Source organism: Balaenoptera physalus (assembly GCF_965194825.1).
Source record: "Balaenoptera physalus genome assembly, chromosome: 6".
NCBI lineage: Eukaryota > Metazoa > Chordata > Mammalia > Artiodactyla > Balaenopteridae > Balaenoptera > Balaenoptera physalus.
In genome coordinates, this window is record NC_138885.1 from 56,308,610 (window position 1) to 56,320,674 (window position 12,065).

A 12,065-nucleotide genomic window follows, 5' to 3' on the forward strand; every position below is an offset into this window, starting at 1 on the left:
TACAACATCATCTTCTTCAGTGCTTATTTTCTATACCATATAGTTTGCCAATTAATCAAGTAATCTTCTATCATTAGTCAAATATTTAATCTGAACAGTCATGTCTTCACTGGTCTGTAAGTAAGCTGAATGGATGAATTTATTTTATCAAACAGCTGCTGGCACTATACGAATAGGTACGCATGATCTAGTAGTGGATGACTTGACCCCATATTTAGGAATATAAGAATTTTAATCAGAATTAAAGTCACATTAAAAAATGTTCATCAAAAACATATTTTTACATGAGCTCTAAGATAATTTCTTTAATTCACCAAATGTTTGTCAAGCTGTACTGGGTTGAATAGTTTCCCCACCCCCCAAAATTCATGTCCACTGGGAACCTCAGAAAGTGACTTTATTTGGAAATAGGGGTTTTGTAGATGTAATTAGTTAAGATGAGGTCATACGGGATTAGGGAGGGCCCTAAAATCAATGACTAGTGTCCTTATAAGAAGGCCATGCAAAGACATGCTTTTGCTGACTTGGAAAATGAAGAGGACCATGTGGAGACAGAAAGGGAAGAAGGCCATGTGACAATGAAAGGAGAAATTGGAGTCATACAGCTACAAGTCAAGGTGGTTGCCAGTAACCACCAGAAGCTGGAAGAGGCAAAGAAGGATTCTTCCCTGGAGCCTTCAGAGGGAGCGTGGCCCTGACAACACCTTGATTTTGGACTTCTGGGCTTCATAACTGTGGAAGAATAAATTTTTGTTGTTTTAAGCCACTCAGTGTGTGGTAATTTGTTACGACAGCCCTAGGAAAGCACCCACTCTGTTTTTCAATGTTCTGAGCACTAGAGATATGAGTGAACAAAACAAAAAAAATTCTTGCCCTCATGAAGCTTACATTCTAATGGGGAGGAGACATAGGAGCAAACAGTAAATAAATAATGCCTTATGTTAGGAGGTTAAGTGTCACAGTTCAGTGCTAGAGAAACTCTGCTTTTTAAGGGCTCCTGTGATTAGATCAGGCTCACCCAGGTCATCTCCCTTTCTTAAAACTGATTATGCCATCATATAACATCATCTGACCACCAGGATAAAATCCCCCCATTATATTCACAATCTCAGAGATTAGGCAGAGATTAGCACACGGGGCAGGGAGGAAATCTGGGGAAACAGTTTAGAATTCTGCCTATCACAGTCATCTCGCCAGCTGTGTTGAGAATACACTGCAGGGAGTAAGAAGAGAAATAGGGAGATTTTTGCAATATTTCAGGTGAAAGGCGATGGTGTCTTGGACTAGGGTGGTAGTAGTGGAAGTGCTGAGATACGGCCAAATTCTGAAAGAACATGAAGGTAGAAGTGATAGGATTTGCTGACCGATTGGATGTTGAGTGTGAACAAGGGAGAGGAGTTGAGAACTGCATGAATTTTGGCCTCAGTAACTGAAAAAAAAATAAATTGCTATTTGCTGAGACCAGATGTATTAAGAGAGGAATAAGTTTGAGGGGATTAAAAAGTTTTGGGAGATGTTACTTTGAGATGCTAATAGCATCAAAATGGAGATGTCCACTTAATAGTTGCACATATGCATGTAGAGTTCAGGAAAGAGGTCTGGTCTGGAGATATAAATTTGCATGTTGTTGTCAGGTTATAGATGGTGTTTAAGGCCATGGGAGTCGATGAGATCACCTGGGAGAAAGAAGGAAGAGGTTCCAGGATGAAGCCTTGGAGTCCAAGGTTAGAAGTCAGACATGACACGGGGAGGGGGAAGGGTAAACTGGGACGAAGTGAGAGAGTGGCATGGACATATATACACTACCAAATGTAAAATAGATAGCTAGTGGGAAGCAGCCGCATAGCACAGGGAGATCAGCTCGGTGCTTTGTGACCACCTAGAGGGGTGGGAAGGGAGGGTGGGAGGGAGACGCAAGAGGGAGGAGATATGGGGATATATGTATATGTATAGCTGATTCACTTTGTTATAAAGCAGAAACTAACACACCATTGTAAAGCAATTATACCCTAATAAAGATGTTAAAAATAAAAGTCAGACAGGAGGAGGAGCCCCTAAGGAGAATGTGAGGGAGAACGTGGAGGTGCAGAAGGGAAACTAGGAGAGAGTGGAAACGCAGAGGAGGTGGAGAAGAAGCATGATCAAGTGACAGGGGATGGGAGACCCAGAGGGAGAACTGAGCCCTGGATGCAGCAGCACAGAGGTTAGGGACTTGGACGCGAGCAGAGACAAACATTTCAGTGACGGGTGAGGATAAGCCTCATGCCAGTGAGTTTAAGAGGGAGCGGGGAGAGGAACAGCAGACAAAGAAAATAGAAAACTCTTCCAGGAGTTTTTTGGTAAAGGGAGCAGGGAAAGGGGCTGGGAGGTGGCCAGGGATGTGGGGTACAGAGAGGATCTTCCTCTCTCCCTCCTTCCCTCCCTCCCTCCCTCCCTTCCAGGATGTGAGAGATTTACAGCATGTTTATATAGAGAGGGGAAAATGACAGTGCAGTGGGCAGAGGAAATAGCTGCAGCCACATCTCTGAGTAAGTGAAAGGGGCTGAGGTCAGTGTACAAAGAAGGGTTTGGCCTTGGGCAGGTGCTGGGAGGGGGCTGGTGGGAACTGAGGACCTTCTCTTCTAATAGCCTTAGTTTTCTCCTTAAAATAGAAAGCAAGGTTGGCTGTCAGCTGAGAATGACCGTGGGGAGGTGCTGGAGGCCTGGGGACAGGAGACATGTGAGGGAACAGCGGGGGAGCGCGGGGTAGGGGTCGGGGCATGGGGGTCATCAGCTAGTATGAAGGGGCTGCTTGATTTTTTTGGAGTTCTGGATTTTCTTTTCAGTCCAGTCAAACCATTTTCATCTTAATGACATCATTACCATGTAGATTATTTCAAATGCTACTTTCCTGGGTCAACTTTTCCAGGTCTAACTTTTACCATGTATTTTTAAACTTCTTTATGTTGACTGTTTTGTTTTATGTTAACTGTTTCTGCCGCATTTTCCCATTGTGAATTGGATAAAATACAACAGTTTATATGTGCTTTTTATGAGAAAATTGAGAGTAGTTTCCCTCAGATGTTTCTGACCCCCTCCATGTTCTCAGATTTGTATCTTAAATGTTGCAAGCTCAATTCTTCCCTATTCTCAATCATTTTGGATAACAACAGAAAGCAAGTGCTGGGCTCAAAATGCCTTCAGGATCAAAAAGGCAGCATCAAAACACCCTGCTTTACAATAAGCTCGTTTGGTTAGGAAGGAAAGTGAGAAGAGAGGGAGAGAGTTATATGATTGGAATCTTTGGAGATCAGAGCTGGCTTGACATCTATTTTCTTTTGCTAGTAAATTAAATTTTTCCAATGTAATGAAAAATGAGCAATCATAAAATATCTGATACACTTGCATAGACCTCCCATTTCTTCCTTTTAGAATCCCCAGTTCAACTTAGGTAATTCCCTTTCCCCTTCCAAGGGCTGAGGAAGGAGCTCCCTCCTGGTCCCAGAAAGGTGAGTCTCGGTTAATCTAGTCCAAGCTTGGTAATCCTTTCCCCTTGCCAGAGATGGGTTTAGAATGGACAAATGACACAAATCTGGCCAAGGAGACAGGAGCGCAAGTCTGCCTTGGGCCAGGGAACTTGGAGAAATAGTTTTCCTCCCTGATAGAACAGACTATGAATGAGGAAGAGCATCGTCCTTGTGAAATGGCCGTGTGACAAATGACGCATTGCAGAAGCAGCCACGCTCGACCTGCGAGGACAAGCTTGAGAACGAAAGTGACAGTGTGAGACCAGCAGAGCTGAAAGACGCAGAGACCCTGGGCCCTGGAGGAAGCGGTGGGACCACTGCGTTAACAAACTCTAGAACTGCCCTACCTCTGCACTTCCAATTACGCAAGATGCTAAACAATAAGACTCTATAGTTTAAACAACTTTGGGCCAGGTATTCTGTTACGTGCAGCCAAAAGTATTCTCTCTGACATAAACTGCATACAGAATCGGGGGTCGGGGCTGCAAACTGTTGAGGGCTAAACACGTAGGTGAACTGCATGCCTGGGAGCCAGTCTGATGGCTCCAAGATCGGAAAGGTTGTATTCAGGCCCGTTAATTATTAACCCTTTAAGCTTGGTTGGTTTCCATATATGAGCTTCCCTGGGCAGCATTTATCACGTTCTCTGTAGAGCTTCCACAGCACTTTGATCATTTACTAGAAGGACACTTAGCCCTTTTTATTATAGTTAATGTTTATGTTTCCTTTAAGGTTAAGAATTATTTGAGGGCAAGGGCCATGTCTATCATTTTTATATTGCCAGGGACCAACAAAGTGCCTAACGTAGAAAATGTTCAATAAATATTTGCTGAATTAGAGAATTACCTTCTGTTGACATGCTGGGTGCATGATGTAGAAGGCCCTCCCGAGACCTGCCTTGGAAAGAGGAAGTGTATCCAGTAGGATGAGGGAACTGGAGGGGCCACTGCAGATTAGCTCTTCTGGGAAGGATAGAGCCATGAGGGCAAGAAAAAGGTCTCCACTTGGGCTAGCCAGCCGACTGTTCAAGGAGTCACCCTTATCTCTGCTCCTTCCAGGGTGCACCCTGTCCAAGCTGGCATCATCTCTCACCTGGATAATCCACTCCCCACCCTCCACCATCATCTACACCAGAGTCAGAGGCATTTTAGAAAGAGAAACAAGATCACGCCACACTCATGCTTGAAACAGAGAAACTCCTTCTTGTGTCCCTCCATCCTCCTGACCACACTTTATTTTTGTCCTAGCCTGTATCACTGTCTGAAAGTACTCAGACAGTACTCAGCTTGCCTGCTATCTGCCTGCCCCATGACTGTAAAGGCCCATGGGAGCAGACTCTTTGCCTCTACTGTTTAGAGCCTCATCCCTTGTTCCTGCATCAACAGCTGCCACGCAGTAAGCATTCAGTACAAACAGGGGAGTTCACAAATATCGCCTCTGGCCAATATAGGACCTTAGCCCTTCAGAGGTTTCAAATCTCATACAACAAGAGTTTCCTGCCTGGAATAAACGAATAAAGGAAAATAATAGGGAAATGAGAGCCATCCATGATATTCATGGACCTGAGCAGGTCTGGCTTTAAAACAACTGAGGAAAATAAGAAGATGGGGTCCCAGCCCCACAGAGATGGTGTTAAGGATGCAGGGGCCACCCAGCCAGTTTGGGGGGACCCACAGTTAAGTCAGGGAAGGGGTGGATGGTGTTGCCCACTTAGTATTCACCCCCCTTGCCCTTCTTTCTCTGTTGCACATCCTAAGCTACCTTGGCCTTCAGGTTGCTGGGAACAAAGTCCCTGTTGGCTTTGGCTCTGCCTTAAATTACCTCGGCTTCCTGGGCCTTAGATGCTGAAACACGTGACCTAAGCTCATGGGTCTACTTGCTTCCCCAGTGGACCAAATAATGAAGAAATGTGCTCGTTAATGTGGACAGTTAACGAAAGCAAATGGTTTATCATTAAGTTTGAAGAAATTTCCTAGGAAGTTATAATTTTGAAGTACCACACAAAACTGCCAAAATAATACAGCTAACACAGAAGTGCTAATTTTGTGGTTTCAGTTTGCTCTCTGAGAGACACGACCTCTTTGGGAAGTCATAATGGACCTGTGAAGACTAAAGGTGAAAATATTAACAAGATAATTGATTTACAATAATGCAAGGGTTAGCATCAAGCCATAAAGCAGTGACTAATCTTTAAGTTACAAAAGTTTCCACCAAAGCATTTCTCTAAAACAGTTATTCATGGAAACCAGCAGACTCAGGGAAGGCTAGAAGTTACAAGATTTGAATTCCCAAGTTCTAGTACTTCCTCACAAAGCACTAAACTTTTACACCTCAGTTTCTTAAGTGTAACAAGTCAGGAAATTAATACCTCCTCTGACGTGGATTGTTTTGTGAAGATCAGATGAAATAACACAGCATACATTGGAAACAAAACAAGTGTAATCCAGTGCAAGTACTAAATCTGGACCTACTACTACCACTGAAAACACTTAATAAGACCAGTCAAAAGAGTGGGATGTCAGTCCTGGGCTGGAAGTTGTTGCTCCTCTACAACTTTGTGTAGGAACGGAGGCAGCAGCAGGCACTTTTCCCCAGAACACTGGCACCCAGGGATTAGCAGTCATGAAATTAAATACAGTCATATAAATAGGAAGTTGTAACATTTATGCTAATATGGCCACATTAACTTTATACTTGATCACAAAGTACCAGCTCTAGAGGCACGGTGCCTGAGCATGAACGCCAACTCTGTGGAGCTTCGAGCAAGTTCCTTAACTTTGGTAGCCAGCCTCCAAGATGGCCCCAATGATCTCCACCCCAATATTCACGCCCTTGTGTAATGCCCTCTCACTTTGTATCAGGGTTGGTTCGTGTGACCAATAGAATACAGCAGAAGTGATGGCACATCACCTCTGAGGCTAGGTCAAAAAAGCTCTGAGGCTTCCTACTCAGTTGCTCTCTTATATCCTTCATGCTAAGGGAAGACAGCCGCCCTGGCACCCTTTGGAAAAACCCATCCTTTACAGGGAACTGAGGCCTCTGGCTAACAGCCACGTGAGAGAACTTGGAAGGGGATCCCCCAGCCCTAGTCAAGTCTTCAGATGATATCTTGACTGCAGCAGCATGAGAGACCTTCGGCCAGAAACAGCCAGCTAAGCCTCTGACAAATTCCTGACCCATAGAGACTGTGAGATAACAAATATTTGTTGTTTTAAGTTGGAGAACAATTCATTATGCAGTAATAAATAACTAAAGCACCCTCTCAAGGTTTCTGTAAATCTTCTGTCAAAGTGGAGATAATAACCTATCTCAAAGGGTTGTTATAAGGAGCAAATGAGAAGTGTATTGAAAGCCCTCAGCCCAATACCTGGCACAGAGTGAATCCATGTTGGTTATTACTGCACCTTTGTGCCTTCTCTCCCACAAGGAAGGGGGTCCTGCAGGTACTTACAGTTAACATTCCTCAGGCTCAGCACTTTGTTAAGGCTTAAAATTTCAAGTACACTGATCCAGCTCTAGCCAGTCTCTTGATGTCATTTTTCTCTAAGCATCAGTTGGGCAAATAGTCTTCCCTTTTTCTCTCTGATCCCTTTTAAGATGAGAGGCAAGATGTCTAAGATAGAGAAATTTAAGGCATATGCTATAGCTGGGGAACCAAAAGCCAAAATAGCTGGCCTGAAAAAGACCATTGACCTCAGGAGCACTCGACAAAGCTTGATAACTGAGTGAGCTGGAGTCAACTCGAGCTTTTACAGGGCTCTCTGTTTAGAACCTGTCCTCTGAAATATACAAAGCTTTCATTCAGGCTCATTTCTGTGCTTTTAAACCTGGAATAGATCCTGGACTTCCTCAGGCAAACTTCATAGATGTTATCTTTTCTTTCTCTGATTATTCCTGTCTCCTTCACATTTGGGTTTTCTTTTATTACTGGTGGATGGCTGAGCAGTCAAATTTCCTATGTGCTGAAAGAAGATATTGAGGAAATTTACTGCTACAGCAGTGGAAAGAACACAAGAAGAACAGATATGTCTCTATCCCATAACAAAACCCAATAAGAAAACTCTCTGACAAATAACAAAACTCAATAATGAAACTATCTGACAGTTATTTTAAAAACTCAGCCTATAATATAATGTAAAGAGGGAATTAAAGGGATCACAAATGCTGAGTGAGAAGGTTTTATTGCCTCTAGGCCAGGAAGATTTCTACAATTCCAATGTGAGTAAATTATTTTTATACATTTTATTGCTGATTCTCTGAGAAACTGAATGTCCAAATATGCAATATCCTTCTCTACTAGAATACTTGAGGGATTTAAAACAAAATACAGTCCTTTATTATATATACAGAAGGAGATGAACTTTCAATTTTGCTTTGTGAAATGCATAATTCCTGACCTCAAGGAGTTTTTATTCTAAAACAATTCATTAACAGTATTAAGCTTACACCTCCATCTCTCTCTGTCTCCGTCTCTCTCTCTCTGCTCTGGGTGTGTCCAGAGTTCTGCTAAAGTCAGCTTTTCATATGGAAACACTTAACCTTTAAACCAGCCTCTCAGGGGATGAACCTGGGTTTGCTCATTTCTTCCTCTTTTTTTCTTGGCTCTTTATTTCTTTGCTTTCCACATAATCTAGGACTTTGTTTCGTTGTTCTATCAAAATCTTTCTTCCTTTCCTCCTTCCTTCTTTCTCTTCTTTTTTTTTTTCCCCCTTTCCTTTCCATTTATATTTCCTCTCTCCCACCTCCCTTCCTCTCTTCCTTTCTGGTTTTGTTTGACTCGAAAACCTAGATTGACAATATGAAGGACACTTCTTGGGTGATGACTCTGGATCCTTTGTAAAAAGACTGTCCCTCATGTGACACAGCCCAGGAATGGTATTGCTGATTTAGCAAAAATACTGCATTCCTGAGCTTTTATCTTTGTTCCTTATGATAAGGCTGGAGTTGAAACAAGATAATATCCCTTTTCTCCTCAAATATACATACATTCCTATTAAGAAATGCAAGAAGAGAAATAACTTATTGTGTAAGTGTAAATAAAGCACATAGTGAAACCACATCTCCACCCAGTAGTCCAAGAGGCATTCTCACACCCTACCCCCTTACTCCCTATGTTTCCAATTACGGAAGTCTAATCATTCACATTTCTGAGTAGCTCTATAGCTTCCAAATTCTGCTCTGTGCCATCAGTCTCCTGGGATACTTCCCTTGCTTCCTCTCCAGCCTTGCCCCATGTCAGCCCACCTTACCACTGTCATGCCCCACAGTTCAGGCATGCTAGAATTCTCCATCATCTACAGGTTAAAGCCCTGCTGCCCACACTTCACTCTTGCTAGGAATCCTCTTATGTTCCCAGATAGAGGATGTGATCTTGTGTCTCTATGATGACTCACAAGTTGTTCACGTTTTCTGGAAAAACGTATCTCCAGGAACTGATACTAACTCTTCAGGCCTCCCCACAAAAAAAAATCTCTTTTGAGAAGTCTTCCCAGACTTTCCCAGAAGTGATCCTTTTAACCCCTGAGAAAGTTTGCTTAAGCCTCCCTAAATTTTCTCACTGAATCATAATAATTGTTAGACCTAGACATGTGAACCTCTCTGGAAGTCCCTGTCAAGAGAATGTTCTTGAAATCTTTGTTCACATTTCATTTGGAGAAGAGACTAAGTATGGTATAAGGGAAATGGTAAGATAGCCCCTCCCCAGTCTGTATGCCCCACCCAGCCAAACAAAATCCCTGTAGTTAACTTAACCAAACCCCATGGAAGGCAGATAGATGACCCAGGCCCCTAAGCCATTTCATTGCCATCTTAAGTGGCTTATTTATCAAAGTTTAGTGTTCCTTTCAACTTTCCAGAAGGGAAGTTCTGATAATTACAGTTTTACCCATTCTTCCCAGGATGCCTGGGTGCCTCAGCAATATATTAGAGATGAATGGACTATCCAGGTTACTTTGATTTGTTTGCATATCTGTTTCCCACTAGATTATAAACTTCCTGAGGTTGGGGATCTTTTTATTTATAAAATTTAATCTTTGGATTTGCAGCAACTAGCACAGTTCCTGGAACATAATGTAGGTCATGTGAATATTTACTGATTGTATGGGTGACCCGTCCTTTTCCCACAGGAAGGCTTTGTGTGTGTGGTTGTTTAAATATACAAAGTACCACTTTATGAAAGCAGTTATATTTTAACAATTCACAACAAAGAGTCAAAAAAGTGGACAGATGCCTGCCATTTAATAGTCTAAAATGGTGGTAACCATGGCTTTCTTAAGTAACTGAAAATCATTATCAATAGGTCAACACACTCAGTAATTTAACCTTTGGCACCTTTGCCCTGGTCCTGAAATTGCCGGCCAAACATGATTTTTGATGGTTCTACAAACTAATTCTGAACGGTCACCTGAAATCTAGATAAGACCCCTCAGTATATAAGCACTGTCTACACATTTCCTGGTTGACTAGACCATCAGAGAAAACACCTCAGTTGGCTGACTAGAATGTGAATAGTTACATGAAAGTTACTATTTAAAAGGAAAGTAGGGCCAGTGGAGACCCAAACTAGTTATTCTCACTTGATTGCATCCAATAGTGTGTATTTCATTATGTGAATGTTTTATATTAAGAGCTAGGACTAAACTGGAACAGTGAGGCAAGCTAAAAGAAACCAAGGTGGATTTAAATGAAAGAATCCACCAAACATCACTGATCCCACCTCCTCTGAATATTGCCATGGATACCAACTTTATGATTTAACTCTGAAATACTTACTTCTATAACTGGTCAAATAGTTATTTTCCTGCATCCCAACTCTCCAACTTATGGATTTCCATCATCCCTGAAGGAAAACCCCCTGCGCTCCCCAAGCACTGTCTTTTCTCAAAACTGTATTTGGGGGCTTGCTTTCTTATTTTTTTTTCCCTCCCCTTAGGACATCCTTACTGCTGTTTGGGATCTTTGAACGCTGCCTCTTTTCCTTTGAAAATCACAACCACGAAAGTTGTTTTTTTTTTTCATTTACATTCAAAAGGTACTAAATTCAAATGTAACATAAAGAAATCTTAAAACTTCCCCTTATTTTCAGGAAGTATGTATTTGCCAGACACAAGACGTGGCAGGTGCAAGGCTCTCGTAGCCTAAACACTGGAGACCAACGAAGCGAATCTAGTGGCTACACTAGAAGCGGCAGCCACGCCAGCGAAGCCTCGGCGACGACCTGGCACACCGATCCCACCCGGTCCCCAGCAAAATCCCTAGGTCTCCTTGGTGTGGTAAAACAGAACCTGATCCCGGTCTCCAGCTGTCTTATCTTTTTCAAATGTTTTAAACTTACTGCCTTTGTTCAGCAGAACCACAGGCACGGTGATGACGGTGACGAGCGCAGCGATCCCCAGCAGTCCCAGGAGCACCTTCCACGGCGTCTGCAAGCCGGGCAGATCACGTCCAGTTAGAGCCAGTCGCTTGGCCCCAGTCTGGGAAAGAGGGTCGGGGGCCTGGGCTGCACCCGAGGCAGCGGGGTTTGCCGACGGGCGCGCCCTGGGAGAGAGGCACCGCGGGCTGGGAGGGTTTGGAGCGCGCCAGTCGGAGGTTGCAAGAGCGGTCTCCCTTGAACTTTTGGCCTCTGAACACTTTAATTGTTTGCTTCTGTAGGCCTACAACTCAGAAGCCAAGTGAGGGTTCAGGCGTGCGTTTTGCGGGTGGCCCTCCAGGTTCTCCAAGGCTCGGTGCCTAAGTTCTAGCAGAAAGCCCGCGGGTCCGAGAGCCAGGCCAGAGCCCTGGGGCGTCCCTTCACCTGTCAGAGCGTGGCCCTGAAGCTCCCGCCTAATGAGAGCCCCTGGTTTCGATCCGCAAGCTTTGGGGGCAATCTGGGGAGAGTTTGGTGAAAAGGCACCTACAACTCGCCCCTGGGGCTCTGGGGGCGGGGGTGTGGGGGGGAAGGCCAGCTACTCACTCACCTTCATGGTCGGCGTCTCCTCGGAGCTAAGCTTTCGGAGCGGGAGCGCAGGCAGAAGTCAGGCGAGCCTCCCGGACGCGCGTGCAGCTCCGCAGCTCCGGGCGCGCAGTCACTCGGCGCTCCCAAGTTTCAACCCCGAGTTAAACATTAGTGAGCGCCGGTCCGGCTGGGTATAAAGGGCCGCGGGCAGGCTGCGAGCGAAGGCGCGCCGGGCCCCGGCAGTGGCGTCCCGGCCGGGGGGCGCCCGAGAGGCACCTCCCCACGGGCGCGCCGGGCACGGGGCGTCTGCGGGGCGCGCAGGACGGGTGTGACCGCCCGAGCAGCGGCTAGCCAGCGCCTGGCATCCGATGGCGAGCCCTGAGGCTGCAGACCTGCTGCAGCCCCGGCGGGAGACCATGGTCGGCCTTAACTGAAAGGGACCTCTGCGCTCAGTTCCCGCAACCTCGCGTGGGCAGGCGAGGGGACCTAGCCCAGGGAGGGCACGGGGTTCTGCAAACACACAGCTCACTGCTGGCAGCTGAAGCTAAAACCCAGGCCTCTGTCCTTTGCCAGTGAATGGTATGTTGGGAAGTTCTGGGGTGTTTAAAGCTTCTGGAAGGCCAAGA

General features: G+C 44.8%; 1 protein-coding gene across 4 annotated transcripts in view; it reads right to left on the bottom strand.

The window, feature by feature from the left end:
- Positions 1–11,718, bottom strand: part of DPP4 (dipeptidyl peptidase 4) — a 77,116-nt gene extending 65,398 nt beyond the window's left edge. For 2 of the 4 annotated variants that reach the window (XM_082464987.1, XM_082464986.1), the window contains exons 1-2: positions 11,462–11,718; positions 10,840–10,927 (exon numbers count right to left, since the gene is read on the bottom strand). In XM_082464987.1, coding sequence (XP_082321113.1) covers positions 10,840–10,927; positions 11,462–11,467 — 94 coding nt within the window. In that variant the 5' untranslated portion in view covers positions 11,468–11,718. Of the gene's footprint in view, positions 1–10,839; positions 10,979–11,461 lie in introns of all 4 variants that reach the window. The other 2 variants (XM_082464985.1, XM_082464984.1) reach the window with 1 other exon arrangement.
- Positions 11,719–12,065: the final 347 nt, after the last annotated feature.